Source organism: Bubalus kerabau, chromosome 10 (genome assembly GCF_029407905.1).
Source record: "Bubalus kerabau isolate K-KA32 ecotype Philippines breed swamp buffalo chromosome 10, PCC_UOA_SB_1v2, whole genome shotgun sequence".
NCBI lineage: Eukaryota > Metazoa > Chordata > Mammalia > Artiodactyla > Bovidae > Bubalus > Bubalus kerabau.
The window spans coordinates 89,612,085-89,636,359 of record NC_073633.1 but is presented as its reverse complement, the minus strand read 5'-3'; the positions used below and the strand labels follow the sequence as shown (position 1 = coordinate 89,636,359).

At 38.4% G+C, this 24,275-nt stretch overlaps 1 protein-coding gene across 1 annotated transcript in view; it reads right to left on the bottom strand.

Annotated features, from left to right (window-relative positions):
* Positions 1-12,134: 12,134 nt before the first annotated feature.
* The window catches only part of RBM25 (RNA binding motif protein 25), a 46,585-nt gene continuing 34,444 nt past the window's right edge, over positions 12,135-24,275 (bottom strand). Inside the window, exons 13-19 of the mRNA XM_055538570.1 lie at positions 22,089-22,162; positions 20,627-20,777; positions 18,026-18,350; positions 17,372-17,646; positions 16,719-16,817; positions 15,613-15,660; positions 12,135-12,571 (exon numbers count right to left, since the gene is read on the bottom strand). Of these exons, the coding sequence (XP_055394545.1) occupies positions 12,479-12,571; positions 15,613-15,660; positions 16,719-16,817; positions 17,372-17,646; positions 18,026-18,350; positions 20,627-20,777; positions 22,089-22,162 (1,065 nt within the window). The 3' untranslated portion in view covers positions 12,135-12,478. The remainder of the gene's footprint in view (positions 12,572-15,612; positions 15,661-16,718; positions 16,818-17,371; positions 17,647-18,025; positions 18,351-20,626; positions 20,778-22,088; positions 22,163-24,275) is intronic.

Below are 24,275 nucleotides of genomic sequence, written 5' to 3'. Positions count from 1 at the left end.
GTTGGTGACCCGCCCGCCGAGGGGCGTGGCCTTAGAGGGGCCCCAGCGGCGGAGGGGCGGGTCCCAGGGGGAGGGGTGGAGCTTCCGGTGGTGGCGATTGAGGCGGGGGACATGGCGCTCCAGTCGGGCTTCTGACCCCGCCCCAGGCTCACCAACCCCCATCCTCGTGGGCGCCAGCGCGGGGCGGGGGTTATCAGATTAGAGCTGCTCCTGAGCTGAGGATCAAGATTGCTACGTAAACTAGACCTAGTGTGTGCTTCTCCCGGCCTACAAGTGACAGTACGTTAAATCTAAGGTTTCTTTCATTTCTCTACAGGACCTATTTGCATAGCGTTTCTCAATGCAAATCAGCGGCACCACAATCAAAAGATAACTTAAATTGTAAATCCCTGTGCCCTCCAGTTCAGTTCAGTTCAGTTGCTCAGTCGTGTCCGACTCTTTGCGACCCGACCCCGTGAATCGCAGCACGCCAGGCCTCCCTGTCCATCACCAACTCCCGGAGTTCACGCAACCTCATGTCCATCTAGTCGGTAATGCCATCCAGCCATCTCATCCTCTGTCGTCCCCTTCTCCTCCTGCCCCCAATCCCTCCCACCATCAGGGTCTTCTCCAATGAGTCAACTCTTCGCATGAGGTAGCCAAAGTATTGGAGTTTCAGCCTCAGTATCAGTCCTTCCAATGAACACCCAGGACTGATCTCCTTTAGAATGGACTGGTTGGATCTCCTTGCAATCCAAGGGACTCTCAAGAGTCTTCCCCACAACCACAGTTCAAAAGCATCAATTCTTCGGTGCTCAGCTTTCTTCACAGTCCAACTCTCACATCCATAACATGACCACTGGAAAAAACCATACCCTTGACTAGACAGACCTTTGTTGGCAAAGTAATATCTCTGCTTTTGAATATGCTATCTAGGTTGGTCATAACTTTCCTTCCAAGGAGTAAGCGTCTTTTAATTTCATGGCTGCAGTCACCATCTGCAGTGATTTTGGAGCCCAGAAAAATAAAGTCTGACACTGTTTCCACTGTTTCCCCAGCTATTTGCCATGATCTTCGTTTTCTGAATGTTGAGCTTTAAGCCAACTTTTTCACTCTCCTCTTTCACCTACCTCAAGAGGCTTTTTAGTTCCTCATCACTTTCTGCCATAAGGGTGGTGTCATCTGCATATCTGAGGTTATTGATATTTCTCTTGGCAATCTTGATTCCAGCTTGTGCTTCTTCCAGCCCAGCGTTTCTCAGGATGTACTCTGCATATGTTAAATAAGCAGGGTGACAATGTACAGCCTTGATGTACTCCTTTTCCTATTTGGAACCAGTCGGTTGTGCCATGTCCAGTTCTAACTGTTGCTTCCTGACCTGCATACAGGTTTCTCAAGAGGCCGGTCAAGTGGTCTGGTATTCCCATCTCTTTCAGAATTTTCCACAGTTTATTGTGATCCACACAAAGGCTTTGGCATAGTCAATAAAGCAGAAATAGATGTTTTTCTGGAACTCTCTTGCTTTTTCCATGATCCAGCGGATGTTGGCAATTTGATCTCTGGTTCCTCTGCCTTTTCTAAGACCAGCTTGAACATCTGGAAGTTCACGGTTCACGTATTGCTGAAGCCTGGCTTGGAGAATTTTGAGCATTACTTTACTAGCGTGTGAGATGAGTGCAATTGTGTGGTAGTTTGAGCATTCTTTGGCATTGCCTTTCTTTGGGATTGGAATGAAAACTGACCTTTTCCAGTCCTGTGGCCACTGCTGGGTTTTCCAAATTTGTTGGCATATTGAGTTCAGCACTTTCACAGTATCATCTTTCAGGATTTGAAATAGCTCCACTGGAATTCCGTCACCTTCACTACCTTTGTTCGTAGTGATGCTTTCTAAGGCCCACTTGACTTCAATTCCAGGATGTCTGGCTCTAGATGAGTGATCACACCATCGTGATTATCTTGGTCATGAAGATCTTTTTTGTACAGTTCTTCTGTGTATTCTTGCCACCTCTCCTTAATATCTTCTGCTTCTGTTAGGTCCATGCCATTTGTCCTTTATCGAGCCCATCTTTGCATGAAATGTTCCCTTGGTATCTCTAATTTTCTTGAAGAGATCTCTAGTCTTTCCCATTCTGTTGTTTTCCTCTATTTCTTTGCACTGATCGCTGAGGAAGGCTTTCTTATCTCTCATTGTATTCTTTGGAACTCTGCATTCAGATGCGTGTATCTTTCCTTTTCTCCTTTGCTTTTTGCTTCTCTTCTTTTCATAGCTATTTGTAAGGCCTCATCAGACAGCCATTTTGCTTTTTTGCATTTCTTTTCCATGGGGATGGTCTTGATCCCTCTCCTGTACAATGTCACAAACCTCCGTCCATAGTTCATCAGGCACTCTATCTATCAGATCTAGCCCCATAAATCTATTTCTCACTTCCACTGTATAATCATAAGGGATTTGATTTAGGTCATACCTGAATGGTCTAGTGGTTTTCCCTACTTTCTTCAATTTAAGTCTGAATTTGGCAATAAGGACTTCATGATCTGAGCCACAGTCAGCTCCTGGTCTTGTTTTTGCTGACTGTATAGAGCTTCTCCATCTTTGGCTGCAAAGAATATAATCAATCTGATTTCGGTGTTGACCATCTGGTGATGTCCATGTGTAGAGTCTTCTCTTGTGTTGTTGGAAGAGGGTGTTTGCTATGACCAGTGTGTTCTCTTGGCAAAACTTTATTAGCCTTTGCTCTGCTTCATTCTGTATTCCAAAACCAAATTTGCGTTACCCCTGATGTTTGACTTCCTACTTTTGCATTCCAGTCCCCTATAATGAAAAGGACATCTTTTTTGGGTGTTAGTCTAAAAAGTCTTGTAGGTCTTCATAGAACTGTTCAACTTCAGCTTCTTCAGCGTTACTGGTTGGGGCATCGGCTTGGATTACCGTGATATTGAATGGTTTTCCTTGGAAACGAAGAGAGATCATTCTGTCGTTTTTGAGATTGCATCCAAGTACTACATTTCAGACTCTTTGGTTGACCATGATGGCTACTCCATTTCTTCTGAGGGATTCCTGCCCGCAGTAGTAGATATAATGGTCATCTGAGTTAAATTCACCCATTCCAGTCCATTTGAGTTCGCTAATTCCTAGAATGTTGATGTTCACTCTTGCCGTCTCATTTGACCACTTCCAATTTGCCTTGATTCATGGACCTGACATTCCAGGTTCCTATGCAATATTGCTCTTTACAGCATCGGACCTTGCTTCTATCACCAGTCACATCCACAACTAGGTATTGTTTTTGCTTTGGCTCCACCCTTCATTCTTTCTGGAGTTATTTCTCCACTGATCTCCAGTAGCATATTGGGCACCTACCGAACTGGGGAGTTTCTCTTTCAGTATCCTATCATCTTGCCTTTTCATACTGTTCATGCGGTTCTCAAGGTAAGAATACTGAAGTGGTTTGCCATTCCCTTCTCCAGTGGACCACATTCTTCAGACCTCTCCACCATGACCCGCCCGTCCTGGGTGGCCCCACACGGCATGGCTTAGTTTCAGTGAGTTAGATAAGGCTGTGGTCCGTGTGATTAGATTGGCTAGTTTTCTGTGATTATGGGTTTCAGCGTCTGCCCTCTGATGCCCTCTTGCAACACCTACCGTCTCACTTGGGTTTCTCTTACCTTGGACATGGGATATCTCTTCAAGGCTGCTCCAGCAAAGCACAGCTGCTGTTCCTTACCTTGGATGAGGGGTATCTCCTCATGCCGCTCCTCCTGACCTTGAAAGTGGAGTAGGTCCTCTCGGCCCTCCTGTGCCCGCGTGGCCACCCTTGACCTCGGGTGAGGGGGAGCTCCTCTGTGCCCTCCACCCTCTCCCTAATGAATCAAGACTTTTGGTGGGTTTGGAGAACCTTAGAAATGGCATTTTAAAAAACAGCGTCTGGGATTTTTGGGTTCCAAGTTTAAGAACCTATCTTCCTAGGTAATAAGGTTTCAAAGCATGACTGTCTCATTTTTGTAATATCCAAATGTTACAGAGTAACTGGTGCACAGTGATTTGCCCTATGGTCCTTTGATTTTTTGCCATCTGCCAACTTGGAGAAGGCAATGGCACCCCACTCCAGTACTCTTGCCTGGAGAGTCCCATGGACAGAGGAGCCTGGTGGGCTGCAGTCCATGGGGTCGCTGGGAGTTGGACACGACTGAGCGACTTCACTTTCACTTTTCACTTTCATGCATTGGAGAAGGAAATGGCAACCCACTCCAGTGTTCTTGCCTGGAGAATCCCAGGGACGGGGGAGCCTGGTGGGCTGCAGTCTATGGGGTCGCACAGAGTCGGACACGACTGAAGAGACTTAGCAGCAGCAGTAGCAACTTTCCATTCAGCTGCCTATAAAAACAGTACCAATAACTAACTCCTTAAGTAGCAGACCACACACATACACTTATCTGAAAGCTTGTGTGTGTTAGTCACTCAGTTGTGTCCTACTCTTTGTGACCCTATGGACTGTAGGCCATGGGAATCCTCTGTCCATGGGATTGTCCAGTAAGAATAGTGGAATGGGTTGCCTGTGCCCTTCTCCAGGGAGTCTTCCCAACTGGGAGATGGAACCCGCATGTCCTACCTCTCCTGCACTGGCAAGTAGGTTCTTTACCACTGGGGACACCTGGGAAGCCCCTTAACAATGAATCAGTTCAGTTCAGTTGCTCAGTCGTGTCTGACTCTTTGTGACCCCATGAACTGCAGCACATCAGGCCTCCCTGTCCATCACCAGCTCCTGGAGTCCACCCAGACTCACGTCCATTGAGTCGGTGATGCCATCCAACCATCTCATCCTCTGTCATCCCCTTACTATCATGTAAAACCAAAGGTGAACAATGGAGAAATGTTCAAATGTACAGGTAATCAGAAAACTGAAAATGACATCAGTAACAGCACCTGGCCAGATGAGACTTTTTATTTCTCTTAAATTTTCCCAAGATAACCCTCTGTATTCCTAGAGCATCAATCCCCAACTCCTTTCTCCTCCCCACCCCAATACATGAATGGATTTAAATAAGTTTTACACACTTTATATTTAAGAACAAAGTAGCATTTGTTTTTCCATTAACAGGGAATGTTGGTGAAATAAAAAGTTTGACACCCCCCAAGTAAAATTTTTAAAGTTCTCATCTCCCACTTCCCTCCTCAAACTTCACAAGGGTAGGAATTTTTGCCTGTTTGTCCACATAGAAGTTCTGAGAACAATGCCTAGCACATAAAACAGTTCTATACATTTGTTAAACAAGCATAGGCTAAAACCCATCCATCTGTGAACTAGTTCAATCTCTTTGAATGCAACCTGGGATGTAAGCAGAAAGTCTTAAAATGCTGGCAAGCTATCTTAGGAACAAACAAAAACTTTGCGCAAAGATACTCATGGACTATTATTAATAGCAAAAATTGGAATGTTAAATGTCTTACAATAAAGTATGGTTCACCCACCACAGAATGCAATTAAAATTTATAAACATTATGTGTAACAGAAAATTTCTTACCCTGTTAAATTAATAAACAGATCTTTAATAGACATTTATCCATGGCAAAACACATTCCTGCAAAAAGGAAACAGAAGTGATTTTAAAAGCAACCACTGGCAGAATAACTGGACTACAGATAAATTTTCCTCCAGTATTCTGTGTTTCTTCACCTTTTAAGGTGTACAGAAACCCAGAAAGCACTGAAGAAGAACCAGTAAAAAGACACAGACTAGAGGAACAAGCTGAAACTCCAGTACTTTGGCCACCTCATGCGAAGAGTTGACTCATTGGAAAAGACTCTGATGCTGGCAGGGATTGGGGGCAGGAGGAGAAGGGGACGACAGAGGATGAGATGGCTGGATGGCATCACTGACTCGATGGACGTGAGTCTGAGTGAACTCCGGGAGTTGGTGATGGACAGGGAGGCCTGGCGTACTGCGATTCATGGGGTCGCAAAGAGTCGGACACGACTGAGCGACTGATCTGATCTGATCTAAGAGGAACAAGGCTAAAGTGACATCCCAGGGAAAGGTTGAAGGCAAGAGGGTGGCAGAGGATGAGTAAGTTAGATAGCATCACTGACTCAATGGACATTAATCTGAGTGAACTCTGGGAGATAGTGAAGGGCAGTGAAGCCTGGTGCTGAAGTCTATGGGGTCACAAAGAGTCGCACATGATTTAGCAACTGTGCAAGAGACCCAATAGACAGCAAACGCCCAGAGTGTCAAGATGTAAACTATGGTGTAGCCTCTTACAAGGGCAGAGTCTCATTTGGGATTATCACCAGTCACCAGTAGAAAGTAGATAAAAACATTGAGTGAGACCTAAGAAACGTTGGGATTCCCTGGTGGCTCAGATGGTAAAGCATCTGCCTGCAATGCAGGAGACCTGGGTTCGATCCCTGGGTTGGAAGATCCCCTGGAGAAGGAAATGGCAACCCACTCCAGTACTCTTGCCTAGAAAATTCCATGGATGGAGCATGGTGGGCTATAGTCCATGGGGTCACAGAGTCAGACATGACTGAGCGACTTCACCTTTTCACTTTAAGAACTGTGAAGCGCACATAAAACTGTAAGCTAGTATATGGAATCTCAAGTGTAGTGAAAAGGAAAAGGGAGGACCTAAGGTTAATTTCCTGTGTTTTTCAAAACTTATTCCAGACAGAAGAAAGAAAGAAGATAATGAAAATATCTGAGCAAGGCTCAAGAAATTGCAAACTGTAGTTAGAAACCAGAGACAAGTGGAGCGGGGAAGGTCTTCTGAATAGAAAGCAAAGGTTCAAGATGCATACCATAAAATGGAGAGCTGGAAATGGAGACTATGCCTAAATGAAAGTTAAGATTTTGTTAACGTGAGATTATTGGCTAAGTAAGGGGGGGAATCAAATAACTTCCACTCATCCATACCTACCTAACATAGCACTCGAAGTTTTTTGAGGTTGTTTTTTTTTCTGTGCCACACAGCATGTGGGATTTTAGTTCTACAACCAGGGACTGAACCTGTTCCCCTTGCAGTGGAAGCAGCAGTGTTAGCTACTAGACCGCCAGGGAAGTTCCAGCACTGGAAATTTAAGAACAATGAAAAGTGCAGTGTTTGTGGTTAAGAAGTGAAGTTCAGTAAAAGAATGAGCAAAATAATAGAAGGTCCAGACTACCTGCAGTTGTGCTTTTATATTTTCCCCAGAAGCGTCTGAACTTAGGAGAATGAAGAAACAGATGACAAAAAAAAAAGAAAAAAGGTGGCAAAAATCAGTAATAAGCAGTGAAACACAAAGCAGATGGGAAATTCAGGATGCCAAACCTGTTAGAACTACTTGGGGAGAGGGGCTGTTCAAAGCTAGAAAGGCTAGAGCAGTCCATGAATTCAGGACCAAGGCCACTTCTTTACACTATTGATTCCAAAGCAAAGCAATCCAATTTATTATCACTTTCCACATAAAGATAGTTTGTCTTTATTTATACATTATTGCCCTGTTTGCTATGGGAGTAAAGTAGGATCTGGCTCCTTAAATTGAAACAGCTCAAAACGAAGGGTTGGCTTTATCTTACTCATCTTGTTATTTTTTTTAGTCTTAAATTCTGTATGACTGTCAATATTTTATTAAATCTAATTTCCTTAACAAAGAACCTGGACCCCCTTTATGAAGAAGACAACTTTGCCTCAAGAATATACTCAAAATGAAACTTTCACGTCTAGCTTTTCCACCCATGGTAACAATCAAAGTTTTTAATTTGACAAGGAAGAAAAGTGAACCTTCATGGTTTCTGGTAGTTTTTCCTTTTGTGACAAGAAAAAAAACAGGAAAAATTGTTTAGAACTATTTTTAAATTCATAATACTTTTGCTTCCAAGATTTGCTAAAAATGCTTTCTATAAGAGAACTTTTATTAACAAACACTTTCCTCTGCCTTTAGGGGTATATTAGCAAGACCATACCTATGCAAAATAAACTTCTGCAATCAGAATACTAATCTTTAATCTGCAATGTCCACTCAATAGTGGTAGCCATTAGCTAAATATGGCTGCTGAGGACCTTTAAATATGAGTATTGCAAATAAAAAATTAGATTTTAAAATTCAATTTAGTCACACCTGACTTCTGAATACTTGAAATATGGCTACTGTAATTGAAAACTATTTTAATTTTAATGAATTAAACTCGACAGCGCAGACCTACACCATGAATTATAATCCAGTATCCAGGCCCACTAGATATCCAACATAAAGCACATCGCTGCACTGTTGCAGTGGGTAGCTAAGGCTGTGGGATCTGGGGAATTTCCTGACCGCCCAGTGGTTAGGATTCTACACTTTCACTGATAAGGGTCCAGATTCAGTCCCTGGTTAGGAACCTAAAATCCCATGTGCCATGCAGCACAGCCATAAATAAAAAGACTCTGATTTGTAAGGTCTACATATTACCACCTCTGCTGAGAAACTTCCTCCTATATCTTGCCTCCCGACCTTGAAATCAGCACATCAAGTCTGACGGTTCATATAGTGTATATTGTGTATCTACAAGACTGTCCGCTTAGAGGGATTTTGCCTTATGTCTATCACTCCATCTAGCTTAAAACATGAATGGCACATATTAAGTGTGCCTCAATGGCAAGTATGTCATACACAAAAAGACAAAAGGGTTACCTAATAATCCAGCTACTACTCTGTGCAAGAGAATCTCGAAGTCGTTTATTCAACTAATACATGATGTGGCAGAGTAGGTAGACTTGTGGAGTGTCATTTAAACAACATGGCTTGAAGAGAATTTTTATTCATTTTTATATACAGAAAACTTCCTGGATACTTTAGATTGCCATTCCTAATTTAGTCTTCGTGAGTCAAGTAATAAAAATGAAAGGCAAAGGACCTTTAAAGATGAAAATTACGCATTCAAATGCAAATAAAGATTTCAATAATTTAATACAATCACAATTCAAAAAATCTAAGTTTATCAAAATACTATATACCAAGTTCACCTTGGTTTCTAGTATGAATGTAATAGTTCCTGGGTTGAAAAATATGTGTGAAAAAAAAACAACTGTGTGTACATTTCCTAGTTTTCTTCCTGAAACTTAGACTATTTCTTAGTCTATTTGGAATTCCTTCTAATACCTTTTTATAGCTAGTGGCATTCACAAATCAATTTTACCATCTTTTGCTAAGCAAAACAATTTCTCAATTTCATATTAATAGAAGGCTGAAATATGACTTGGAAAAATGTACAATCATTTTGACATAAAACCTTTCAGCAGTTTTTGGGTAGAAAGTGGAAATATTCATAGAACTTATATGAAAGAGCTGGGTAAGTAAACTTCATATATACATTGTATACCTGCTTGCATTTATCTAAATTTAAATTTTCTTCATATTAGAGAAAAAAATGATAATAGTGTTTAGTCCAATTTGACTCAAGTTCATTATTTTCTCAATTTGTCCACCATATCTACTATTCACGCCTGATTAGTACCTGAAACTGCACTCTCCACAAAATAATCATCAGCCTCTACTATCACGGATCAGGAAATGCTCTGATAAGATTCAGAAATGAGTAACAACATAATGTTCTCTAAGATGTTCTGGGGCTGGCTGGGAATAAAGTCTAGAATATTGGAGCTATTCTTGGGCATCCTTTTGGAAGATTACTTTTATGTTCTTAATATAAATGATACCTATCATTTATCATTTGCCTCAAAAAGTGTTTTTAAGATATACTTGAAAAAAAGAAAAGAAAAATTAAGCTGCATTTATGCAGTCTGTTAGGACAAAATACCAGTACTGACACTGAACTGCCAATCAAGTAGTCCTTATATCACTTAGCACTGGCACCATGTGGGAGCTGGTCAGAAAGGCCAAGTCTCAGGGCCACTCTAGCCCCTGCTAAGTCTGCATTTTAACAGGATTCCCCAGGTGATTCAGGCGCATGTTAAAGCCTGGGAAAAACCACTTTCTTCCTGTAGACAGATGGACACATTTATTTTATTTACAGGGTCAAATGCAGAAAAAGCATATTTGTTTCCTAGCTGCCACATCAGAATGGCTGTCAAGACTTTCATGTAATTTTATAACAACTTGAAGGGGCAATATATAGATTAACTAAGGGTTCCAATTTGAAATTAATCTATGGACAAATGGTAAAGACAACCCAGAAAGTTCAAGCGATTTAGTAAAAATTTTCTTAAGTGTAATATTACTGACACTACAATGTGCCAGCTTATTCTCATGCTTATACATGTCTGGTTCTTTACATACAAACCTGAAAAATTCTGAAGATCCTGAAGTTTAAGCTTTGTGGCAAAATCTGACTTGAACTGACATTAAACAATTAATGTAGCAGTCTTTAACTCAACGATCAGTCAGATCACATCATTTGCTGCAGAAATGTTAATATATAAATCTGGGATCCTGACACCCATCTCACTGGAGGTATTATGCAGTTATGGTATGTGCCCTCAAGAGCTTCACATGAAGGCCCTTTTAAGGTAAATATGATTGAAAGAGCAGAAGAGACCAAAGCAAGGAAAATTAAATCTACCTGAATAAACTTCCATGCTAATGCTGGCTAAATAAAACCAACCTAATATGTCTCAGAAGCAATAATATGTAAGAGAAGATAGAGAGGCATAATAAACTGCTCGAACAAGAAGTTACATTGGGGGATCAATCTGAGAAAAGACCGGCAAATTAATTTGTAAATGGCAAGGAACATGTTTCTAAAACTTTCCCTTCAGAAACTACAACTTAAAATATTACAACACTGAAAGGGGCTATATCTCCATAGATGTCTAGATTAATCCAAAGTAAGGGAAATGGCCTCTTCTCATCTTCAGGTACTAACACTTAAAAATCCAGTCCATCAAAAATTCAGCCCATATTTTCAAGTTAAGTTTCTAGTATGCACCGCATAATTACAACATGATGCCATTTATTTAACAAGACTCTGAAAGAATGAGTCCCCAAGATCAAATATATACATTTTTAATATTTGATATATTTACATAATGGAACCATGCACATCATGGTTCAATGTTAAGAACAGTGTTTTCAAATGTCCTCTTAAGATGTAAAAAAAAAAATCTTGTAATTCAAGTTCAGTTATGCTTTTTATGGTTTTTTTTTTTTTTTTTTTTTTTTAACACACCCCCTCAGTCTTTTTAAAAAATAAATACTCAGACATGGGAATAGCTGCACCTAATTTCTGTTAAGAACTGTTTAAAACTTGGTACATTTTTGGGTAATTTTGCTCCCTGGTGAAGTCCTGATCTATAATAAAGAAAGCCTCATGTATATCTCTAAGAACACGATCAGCACAGTTTTGAACACTGATGAGCAGAGAAGTAAACAAGGTGTGTGCCTGCATATACACACACAAGATAAACCCCTGACAGACACAAATGAGTGGTAACTGCTTTAAACGACTTACTTTATCCTCAGAAATTAGATGTAAACTTTGTAAATTGCCATGCTAAATTGCTACAGTATTTTGTCAAATGTTTTTTAGCCTGTAAAATTGCCTAATTTTATCTTTTGATAATTTTTTTTAAGTTTTTTTTCATTTATGGTTTCTGAATGAAGCTTTCTTTTTTAAAACAAAGGGGTACATTAAAATTAAACTAAGGATCAATGAAGTGCAAAAAAAAATGCATAAAATAAAGCTCTCCAGATTCTAAGGATCTGCCTCATTTCTGAACAACGAAATCGGGGGGGGGGGGAACCACTATGATTCACACTCCCTTAAGGAGAGGCTGACACAGCCAGCTATCAACAGAAAAACCCATTTCATTCAATAGACTGTTACTTGCCACAAGAGAATACCATGCTCTGGGAGAGTAATAACCTAATTATCCCAGACATCTGGATTGGCACAACACCAGGTTTCCTTTAAAATTCTATTCTTGAATTAGGAAATGTTTAAGGGAAATTTCCAAAGCAAACTAGGAAAAAATAAGACTTTTATACATACACTCACACAAACACATTCATACAGAGATACAGTAGGAATGGATTGTCTGCTAATTTTCACACTCTAAATCTCATGCCATCATGAGGGCCTGCCATTTTTGATCAAGGAGGTAAGGGTAATAGGTATGACTGGTTATTTTTTAAATTTAAAATCATTCATGTTGGTGCCTGTACAGTTCAATATTAAGTGCAATTCTGCATAAGAATTGGGGAGTCATTTTAATATTTACAAGGAACAAATCAGCAGAACAAGATTATATCAGATAGGCTGTGTACAGTAGCTGCGGCTTATAAAACATACCAGTAATTTGTACCTGGTGAGTATAAAGAGAACCATGGTAGGATTCAGATGTCTTTACAACCAAGGGAGTACACACGGCATCAACAAATTAGAGGACAAAAAAATTCACATTTTCTACATTAAAAAAAAATTACAGATCTCACAAATGTCTTTGAAGACAAAAAAAAAAAAAATTAAAGTCCTTTGAAGGATGGGAAAGAAGAAATCTGAAATGGAACTCTTAATGTAAAAGAGTTTTACTTCACAAGACCAATTTTCTTGGCTTCTGTTTCATATATCAATAATCTCCACATCTTGACTATAAAAACTTCTGCTTCTTCATCAAGTACCTAGAAAAGGAAAAACAAAAAAGCCAGTTACACGTGTAAGAAAAGCAATCACCAGCATCTCCCAACAAGGCAAATGGAATAAAAAAGGCTTTTCTCTACCAACAAGCATTTACTTTATTTATACATGTCTTGAATAACTATTTCCTAAGGAAACCATATGTTTGTTATAAAGAACATAGTCATTCAGACAAATTAGTTATATAATCACCTAATACTTAGTACAGAGTATCTCACTTACCCTCTCCCCAAGAACCTCACAATCTTAACATTTACTGAGCCCTTATTACATGTGACACTGAAATATTAAATGAGAATACATGTATAACATTTTAATATAGTTATCTGGGATACAGTAAACAAAATGAACACTGTCATTCCCAAGGGACACAAGACTACTGAATAAATAAAAGGTCCTTTCCCCTTGGCAAATCAAATGATCGTTTTTTTTACATCTGTGTCTCCTTTGCTGCCCTGCAGAGGGCTAGGGTGGGGAAGGAGGTGCGGTGGGGGGGGTTCAGGATGGCAGGGACACATGCGTACCTGGGGTCAGTGTTAATGTATGGCAAAAAACCATCACGATATTGTAAAGTAGTTAACCTCCAATTAAAATAAATAAATTAAAAATTACTTGGGATTCAAATCCCACTTCTCCCTCCTACCAGTTAACATACTCTTGGTTGGGATACTTAATTACAGTGAGCCTCTGTTCTCTTATCTGAAAACGGAGGATACAGTAGCTATGTCATACTGGTTCTACTATGGGAATTAAAAGAGACGGTATGTACAAAGTGCTTTGAAGAGTGCTTAGTACAGCAAGTACCTAGCACAAGCCAGAAATTTGATTTTTCTGAAAAATTTCCCGGCATTTCTCAGTGATGACAAAAAAAGAACTTAAATCAGACATCCAAGAGCTAGACTTAACCTATAATTTAAAAATACCATGCTGAAAAAAAAAATAAAAAAATAAAAAATACCATGCTGCAGGAATTCCCTTGAGGTCCAGGGGTTAGAGGAATCCTTGTTCCCACTGCCAAGGGCGTGGGTTCAAACTGTGGGGTCCCGCAACCAAAAAAAAAAAAAAAAAAAACTTTGCTGCAATACTAACGTGGAATTGTACCCTGGACATAATATAGGCACAAAAATGCAGCCAAAGTTCATTGGCTTATGTAAAATCAATGAAGGTACAGTCTGAGAAAGACTGCTAATTATTATTGAGCTGAATATTCAATCTCACTTATTCAAGAAATATTTAGAGGGTCCATGAGCTATCACCAGAACGAGCTGACAACACTAGCCCAACTGGTTTCCTCCCACTGTGATCAACACTGAAATAGAAAATAATCAAAAACAACGTGCTTCAATGGTAGTTTAATTATACTTCAAAAATCAAACTATTTCAACCGATCAAAATAGTGACATATGCCATCTTCACCAACAGTAATTACATCCTTGCCAAGGCAAACCAGAACACTGATTTTTTTTCTTTTTGGCTGCACATCTTGTGGCATCTCAGTTCCCCAACCAGAGGCTGAACCTGGGCTCTTGAGAGTGAAACTGTGGAGTCCTAACTACTAGACTGCCAGGGAATTCCCTGATTTTTTTTAATTCCTTAACTCAGGAGTAACTACAAAGCCCTCTCTTTACCCGAAAGATAACTATAAAGAAAGGCTGGAAGGCCAAGGACATTCTACCCTTAAGGATCTATTCACATTTCTCCTTTCATGTGAGGCTCAGCATTACAAAAACCAAAAGCTTTTCACAATTTCCCCCCAGGAATTTTAAATAAGATACATTAGGCTAGCTAGGCTGCAGAAAATTAATGTTATCTGGCTTTAAACATCATGAAGTGCTTAAACATGTAATATCTTGACTTTAGAGCTCCTTTTGGTTAGGCAACCCCCTATGCCACTCCCTGACAACTTTAATTGTAGCTCAAAATAAAAGTTTCCCTGATCACCTATCATCTCGTACCATGCTTGACATTTCTTCCTCTCTGGCTCTTCTTCCCATTGCTACGTTCCCACTCAGCCCTTTATACTCTATTTCACTTTATGCTAACCATCCTCAACTGAAAACCTGATGTGACCCCTGAAGACTCTGACAGTCTTGTGGCCTTCTGAGGAAGTTCCTCACTTTCAAAGCTTTAAGTCTCCACAACAGAGGGAAAGTTGCTGGATCTTCACTGGTTCTCTCCTCGTAAACAGCATCTCCAATGATGTTCACAAGACTTCACAACACCACCCCTTCACTCCAACAGCAGCTGTCTAGAAAATATCTAGTCTTTCATCCACATTAAATGAGCGCTATGGCAGCTGGTTCTTGTATTTCTCTCCAATCCCAGTCCCAACATGCAGCAATTTCAATGTGTTATAACCCAGCTTAAAGTCTGTTGATACTCTAAACAATGACCATCTGTTCTGCCCCAGAAACTTCCATGGCCATACTCTGCATCTTGCCATTATCTGGACCAATTCACCACTTGTATTCTTTGAACTACTACCAACCCAACAGACACCTGTCCAAGTAACAAACGAGTTACACAATCTTTAAGCCTCAGTTTAGATGGTAATTTCTGTGATGATTTCTCTAACTACCCTCAACACCTAACTGCTCTACCTCCTCTGCCTCCATTATTTTTTTACATATACCCATTATATTAAATATGTTGTATCAATATTGGTACACCTGTTCCCCTGCTAGTTCTTTAAGGGTAGTTATTCCATCTTTTTGTGCTTTTAAGCACACTGCTCTACCTAGTTAACACTTAATAAATGTTCTCTAAATGTATGAATTTATATTTACACACACAAACACTAAAGACAGGTGAAGGAAGAGACTGATAAAGAAAACTTTAACTCTACTGATGTCTAATGATATCTTACTGTGAATACCTTTAACCTCTTAATGCATATTCAAATTTTAATTTAGTCCTATAAAGAGTCTAGAACCAATACAGGTAGAAAGTCAATCAAATTCAGAGGAGCAAGTTTGATTATACTGATCTTAAATTAAAATATAAATAACAGTAAATTTTCTCTTACCATGGCAACATCATCTAAAATGCTCTGAGGTGAACTATGAGCCATAACCTAATAGAAAAAAAATTAATGTCAATTTGAAAATAAAACATTAACAACACTGTAAAAAGACTTTTTAATATATCCTCAAACTAGTATGAAAATTTCTTGTGACTGAAGAATTTTAATATAAATTTCTAAATTTCCAGAATCTCCCTCTTTTCAATGAAAGTTTGACACCAAAACCTAAGATCTTAATCACTACATATCTGTCTTCTAATTCAAACCCAGACTTACAAATGTTTATGCTACAATAATTACAAGTGGAAAAGATAATTTGCTATTCCTGATGTTAAAGGAGCAATAATGAGAGAAAAATAGCATTTCCTTAAAATGCAATTAGCTCTTCCTTTGTAGAAATACAGTGCTTCTCCTATAACTATCTTATTAAAGGTAAACTGGGCCTTCAGAGGACAATGAAACGATGAGGTATCTCCTGGTGGTCAAGAGCATGACTTTTATAGGCTTGGCTCTGCTGCTTATTATGTAACCACGGTCAAGACACAATCTGTCCCCAAGTCTCAATTTCTTCATGTACTGAATGGGGACACTGTTAGAAACTTACACTTCCTAGGTTCTTGGGAGGTTTAAAGAAGATAAAGTTTTGGAAAATGCTTAACACAGGACTTGCCAGGTAAGAAGCCTTGCACACAGTAATCAGTCAGTTAACACCACTGTTATGCTATGAAGGACACTGTTTTGCTTCTTCCCAAAGAATGGATGACTAACAAAACACTGACACAAGTGACTGGCTGTCTCCACTAAACCTCAACTGTACTTCAGCAACATCCTAACCATTAAGACAGGAAGTTGGTGACAAGGTATTCTTGGGGTAAGGAGAGAGCAAAATTGGTAGTAGCCAGCAACTGTGTCTCCTTTGACCCTCTGAAATGAAAGCACTTGGTGTGGTGTCTCAAATTGTATAGAGGGGTGCACTTAAGTGGCTATGAATCTTGTAATTAAAACTAAATTATCAATGACTTGTCCCAACAAAAAATTCAATTTAGAAAGTCTCTAACATTTTAAAGTATGTAACAAATATTTGGAGGTGGAAAGAGTAAAAGACTAACCTTAGAACAAACAAAATCAACTAACGTAGCTTCTTCTTCACCTATGTATTCTATGATTTTTTTATTAATCCATGGTCTAATTCGTCGTTCCATCAATATCTGTAAAATAAAGCATGGACACTAAGTTGAAGAGCTTTTTATTACACTTACTTAAAAAGCCTATATAATCTCTTAATTTTTCTTAAAGCTAAAATATAGAGGAGTAAGATCATTCACAAGTTGAAGTAGAACAAGTATGTATAAGGATACAATTATTTGCTTCTCATTTATGAAGACTTCAAGTACCACTAAAACTTTCACAATCATGTGTTATCATTGACTGAGTCTCAAGACTCTGAGCTTCCCCGGTGGCTCAGACGGTAAAGAATCCGCCTGCAATGTGGAGACCTGGGTTCAATCCCTGGGTTGGGAAGATCCCCTGGAGAAGGGCATGGCAAAACACTCCAGTATTCTTGCCTGGAGAATCCCCATGGACAGCGGAGCCTGGCGGGCTACAGTCCATAGGGTCACAAAGGGTCGACCAAGACTGAGTGACTAAGCACAGCACATGTCAAGGTTCTAGCCACATTATCACCCTACTTAAACTGAGTTTATGTGCTATATTCAGAACCAAAAACTTGCAATAAAATGATGAAATACAATTTGCTACTCACGGAATCCACAATAGACCAATCCAGGGGATAAGCAAACAGTTCAGGTTTGGCTGTAGGGATTTTTTCAATGAGACTTTTAATATGTTTGCGCTTTTCTTCAGTGTTCACAGTGCCTTTGGCAGCATTCTTATCATCTTCACCATAATCCAAGGGAACCAGTTTCCTTTTCCGGGGTACATCATCACTGTCTTCATCCTCAAATTTGTTAAAGACACTATCTACCGGGAGCTTCTTTCTTTTCACAGAATTAGGTTGACCAGGACTATTGGAAGCACCTATAGTAAAAACACTGTATTAGCACAGCAACTTAATCTTCAAATGTTACACTATACAACCCACCATCCCTCAAACGCAGTGTAAATGTACTTCCACAAATCTCAGAGAAAGATCCCAACTGTAAAAAATAACTCACTACTCACAAGTGCTAGAAAATTTAACTTTTCACTTCTTCTCAGAACTCGAGGCAGCTGCAGATATAGGAGCACTAGTAGAACTATGAAAACAATTGTGAGCTAGAAAGGCATTTTTAAATAATCTTTTTCTATCTACCTACCAAGCAGCACATATTTATTTTTTCCTTAAGGCAAAACTGAGGTAGTTGTACGGGGGTGGGGAAATGAAGGAAAAAAGGAAGGAAAAAAAATGCTAACATACCCAGTTTAAGACTTAGTCCTATTTTTGGCCTATGCTCTTCCGGTTGTTGTTGATCTGGTGAATTTTCATGAGGAATAATAATACCACAGGGAGACTCATCCCCAGGAGTGTTGGGAGTTGCATTGCCACTGGCAGAGGAGACAGATGGGGCAGAACTGATGGGCCTCAGAGTTGGTTTGAGACAAGGTTTTTGCTCTGGCTCCTCCTCCTCTTCCATGGGTTCCTCACGTTTTTCTTCTTTTTCTTGCTTTTCTTCTTCCTCTTCCTCGGATTCCGGTTCTTGCTTTATCTGTGGTTGTCTGCGCCTCTCAGCTTCTTGTTCCATCTAAAAACCCAGAAAATAACCTGGTTAACTGAAACAAATCCAACTATCTTCAGTTCAACCAGCTCTATGTTTTACTTACATTTCACAAAACCTCTATTTTTCTTTTTCACTAGGAATAAAACATTGCCTCCTCTATAATCAGAATCTGTAAATCCATAGCATATATTAGGTACTCTGCAAAATTTTCTTTTAGTATTTCACATATATCAGCATTCTTCAGTGGCTTATATCCACTTTTCAGAGAAAACAGAGGTTAACTGCTAATAGTCAGCTAATTCAAAGTGAAAAAGTCTTTTTATATTTTTATTAAAGAAATTATAATCACAAATTTTAGACTAGTACACACAATACATTGAGAGGCAACTCAAATCCTCAGCCTGGTCATATATAATCATTTTTTATTTCTTGATAATGGCTGAAGGTACAGCCACAAATAGGAAAAGGAAGAAGTGGCACAAAGGGAGAATTCTGAAGTCAAAGTCCTATACCAAAATGAACACTCCCCCTGAAGCTACAAAATATAATAAAATATAACCATTGTAAGAGTAGTATAAAAACTTGGATGAATAGACTAGCAAGTTTTCTGAGTATAAAAACAGAAAAAACAAAAGTAAAAATATGTATTGTGAACTACAAAAAAATTTAGTCTGTGCGTATCACCATCTCTGTATCAACGCACAAAGGAAGTACAATGACCACTCAACAATCTGCATGGCATTCAAACCCACTGGTGCTTAGAGAATTAAAACATAGTAACATTCCTCAACCTAAATGTTACAATGGTAAGGATTTAAAATACTAAAAATACTGTCATGATGATGAAGGTATGGAAAAAAAGACACATGGGCAGGGCTTCCCTGATGGTCCAGTGGTTAAGAATCTGCCTGCTAATGCAGGAGACATGAGTTCAGTACCTGGTTCAGGAACTAAGAACCCACATGCCAAGGGGCAACTAAGCCCATGTGACCTAGAGCCCACGAGCCACAATGAGAAGTCACCAAAACAAGAAACCTGCACACCCCAACTGAAGAATAGCCCCCACTCACCCCAACAAGAGAAAGCCCAGCACAGCCATAGATAGATAAAAGATACATGGGCTAACACTGGAGGAATTCTGTGTAGAAGATTACACCTGATACAAAACCACATTAGAAAACAAAACAGACTCACACATATAGACAACAAGCTGGTGGCCGCCAGAGGGGATCAAGGCAAAATAGGTGAAGGGGAGTAAGAGGTGCAAACTTTTAGTTATTAAAAAAACTTATGGGGAACATAACATACACCATAAGGCATATAGTCAATATTGTTATAATAACAATAATGGTTTGGTGACAGATGGTTACTTGGTTACTAGACGTATCAATTCATAATGTATAATAAATGTCAAATTGCTAAACACCTGAAACTAATATAATACTGTGTATGAACCATACTTCAATTAAAAAAAAAAAGTACATTAGCAAACACTACATAATTAGAAAACAGCTTTATATTCCCATTTACAAAGCTTATGTGTGTGTGGGAGGGGAGGGGGGTGGTGTATGTATACATGTGTAAAAACATTTTTAAAATAACCAAACACTTAAGATGATTATAACTGGCTGATAAAAAACCACTTTTTCATTACTGGCTTCTATGTTGTCTAAAGTTTCTATTTACTCATGTAAGTACTTAACAGAAAAAATATTATTTCATTGTGAAAAATAAAACAGACATGTAAGAAGACAAGGTTTCCGTTAATAGCATATAACAGATTTTTTTTAAAGCTGACATAAAGAATTTATAGTATTAGATTCATGATACACTAAGAGTAAAAACTTTTTAATATGACATACTATTCTTAAAAGCAAGAATCGGTATGCCATGTCCTACAACAGTTTTCCTTTTTTCCTTTTAAATGACAGGCTGTTCACAAAAACATCTTTATTTTGGAATCAAAGTATTTAAGATGGCAACAAGAGAACTACAAAACTTACTGTCAGATGACATATAGGGAAGGACAGGTTTGTAAATAAAGTTACATTAAAAGACATTCAGTTAACAATACTTCACAGAAATAAAGGAATAAGACATACAGAAGATGTTGAAAATAATGCTGTAAATCAACTAATACTGATGACTTGCATAATAAAGAAAAAGTACTAATATCTTCCCCAAAAATAGCAAGATGCATGGAAAATAAACATTTCCCTTATAAAGTAAACTCCATCATAGTTGGCTGGCTTAAAATGATGTGACAGTCTTAAAAGAACACTGTTTCGGATGTATCTTACCCGCTGGAGCTCTGCGTCTGGATCCGGGTGCCCTTCTGCCAGAAGACGCTGCCTGATTTCCTCCAGCTCTTCCTTCTCTCTCTTCCTATCCCGTTCATCTGCTTCCATTTCCTTTTCCCTATCACGCAATCTTTTCTGAAGAGCACTTCCTCTGCAAAAGCATATCACAAGAGGCCTTACTTAATACTCAAGGTCAGCAACTACACACAGTATCTCCAAAAGCAATTTCTTTCCATACTAAAAGCTGCATTCTAAGAGACTGGAGACTGTCTTAATGCTCTCTATCTGTAAAACACCCAAGACAGCATGCTCTCTACAGGTTAATGCTTAATAAGTAAGCACTGTCTTGTCACGTATCACCATGCCTCAGAATGAAGTCATTCTAAATGAGTATCTGAAACAGGTTAAAAAAAAAAAAGTAGCTTTCTGAGGGAAGAATGGGCTCATTTTATACCTATTCCACAGGGAAACTCTATAACACATAATTTGTCTTCTTGGATGCCAAATTGTGAAACGTTAATACAAGGAGTAGTACTATCCCTAATAATAATTTTGTGTGTTCAATTTACACAATCTTAGCCAAAAGGCCGAGAAGCGATGCGTGTTCAATTTAAATCAGTTCCTCTCCTCGTGGGGGAAAAAAAAGATCACAGAAGGAAGCAGGGCATAACTGAGAGAAAGCAGAGGTTCTATCTAGCACTTTATTACATCTCAGAAATAACGTACTGCTATTTTATGATTCAGTAATTTTATTTTGCATTTTCTACAAAGTCAAACCCTTGGCATTCTTTCAATATAAGGTGTTACTCCAATGTTTTGATTATTTTGGCTACAGTGTATTAAATTATACATATTAAATGCATTCACTACATGCCTAGATTTTTTCAGGAAAATGAGAAGAAAAAAATCAAAACAATGCCCATAACCTTAGGCAAACAGTAGTTTGGAGTGGAGGGAAGAGAACAAAGCAAACAATTTCACCATGTGCCTAAGTGTTAGAAGAATGAGAGAAGTCGAGAAAAGCCATGGGAAGAGAAGAGAAAAGACAGGCTTCACAAATCTCACATCATAATAGTAAAGTGACTGGGTGGGGAAGGGGGGACTCAGATTACTACGTAGCACTCTAGAAATCCTTGAAGACAAAAATTTCTAGACCACCTTAATCACGAAGGCATGTTAAAATTTGCTATAAAAACTGAAGTTCTTTAAAATGCATGAAGAAAAGTTCATCTGTTATAATACTATTATGAACTTCCTTCCAAGGAAGATCCATAGAATTGTCAATTCTTTTGCAACAGGCCCCAACCCCTGGAAAACAGCATTATCGACTACGGGGGTAACTACAAGATGAATTTAAAGATTTTTCTTTCTCACTCCACTGAGTGAACTTGTACTCTCTGGTGCAAAAAATACAGCTAATAATAAAATGATGGTGTGAGTTCATAAAGCAAGGCTTCTTCACCTGTAATATTTGGGATCATCTCTATCATCATCATAGTCTTCTAAGAATTCTTTCAGTCGTTTAGCTTCTTTTGCCTTTGAAGAAATGAAGGACAAAGTGTGGAAAATTAATATAAAAGCAGTTTAAATTACATTTCCCCCTTTCCTGGGAACAAATTTTTCTTATCCATACCACTTGAACTTTTTTAAATTCTCATAAACTTCATATATTAAATGTAAATAACATTAGATTTTTAAAATATTTTATTCTTGAAAGCAAATCAGGGCTTCCCTCATGGTCCAGTGATTAAGAACCTGCCTTGCAATACATGGGACACAGGTTTAATTCCTGGTCCAGGAAGATCCCACATACCATGGAGCAACTAAGTCCATGCGCAACAATAAAGACCCAGCACAGCCAAAAATAATTAAAAATAAGTAAAATTTTTTTAAAAAAGCAAATCAGATTTAGAACTTATCTATGAAATGGAAACCACAGAGTATGCTGCAATAAATTTTCTCTATATATTATAATCTTCATAGTAATTTTTTCCTAATGAAACCTGAGCACACCAAGAAACAATACTACAAGTTATCTTATTGAATCTGTTAACTGGACAAAAATATTTCACACTTTCATTTACAGGTAGATGATGGTACAAGCAGTAGTTTTTAATGAAATGAAGGATTAAAATTTTAAATCATGTTTATATATCAATCTAAAGGCAATGCCAGACTGAGTACACAAAACATGAAAGTACAGAAATTCCTTGCTCTTATTTTTGGAATTTTAAACATAACTATTATATTTCACAGAAATATTATGTAATCATTATATATAGATATAAAGTATTTTAAAATTAGTATTTATAATCTACATCTCTACTATATTAACAACTTTCATGTGTGCGTGCTAAGTCGCTTCAGTCATGTCTGACTCTTTGCGACCCTATGGACTGTAGCCTGCCAACTCCTCTGTCTATGGGGATTCTCCAGGCAAGTGGGTTGCCAAGCCTTCCTCCAGGGACTCTTCCCCACCCAGGATGGAACCCTCGTCTCTTACATCTCCTGCATTGGCAGGTGGGTTCTTTACCACTAGTGCCACCTGGGAAGCCCCAAAACTGTTATATCCATATGAAAAGCAGATGCAGATTCCTGTCTACAGTAAAACATTAATAATTTCATCCAGTTCAAATGTTATTGATACATCGCTGTAAAGACTACCCCCTCCACACACACACACAAAAAAAACTTCCCCAATCTAACCATCTATTCATGACCAACTCCTTCCCACAGACAAAATTAATCCCTTTCTCTGTACTCCACTCCCAAAATATTGTGAACACACTTTTATCATACCTCAAAACAGTCACACACACAGTACAGTAACTACTTCACCTCTCTGACAATACTATCCAATTGTTTAAAGAGTACAAAGTATTAGTTATTCCTATACACCCAGGACCTAACACAAAATCTGCCAAATGAATGCAAGTAGATTGCCAGGTAGTGATGACCATATTTACAAATATCTAAATAAAACACAGGAAGATCCATAGGTATGTACTAAAATATTAACTTAAGTCACCTCTCATGAGGAATACAAACTTTCACTTTTTATACTACATACTTCTGTTCCTTGAACATTTTTCAATTGACAAGTAACTATTTTCTAACTGGAGTTTTTTTTAAGCTTCCCAACAAAAAATTACTAATAGGAAACCTTTCTCTAGAAAGACAGGTTTTAGATTTGCTTATAGAAAATGCAATCACTTCTTAAAGTATTTTGTCTTTTACTATATTATTCTCTATTTCTAACCTAAGAGTTAAGAACAAATTATAGAATGGGAGCTACAATCCAGGGCAATCAAAATTACTTTAAATAACTCTAGGACTTTAAAAAGATCTGCCATCCAGAAAACCCATACTATCTAATTGCTGTATGCACCCTTTTGGTTACTTACAAAAATTCCATCTATGTCTCATGTTCAAAAGCTATTTGAAGAAGGTTCCTAACTTTAATGATGTTTTTGGGAGAATAGACTCCAAACTGGAGATAAAGAAACTTTCATGAATCTCTGGCAAAGACAGAACATATGGAACATACTATAGAAGCAAATACTATGATAAAATATATTATCTTTTCATCATTTTACTTCATTAACCTATGCCAATTGCTTCATTATTAGTTTATCAAACAGTGTAAATG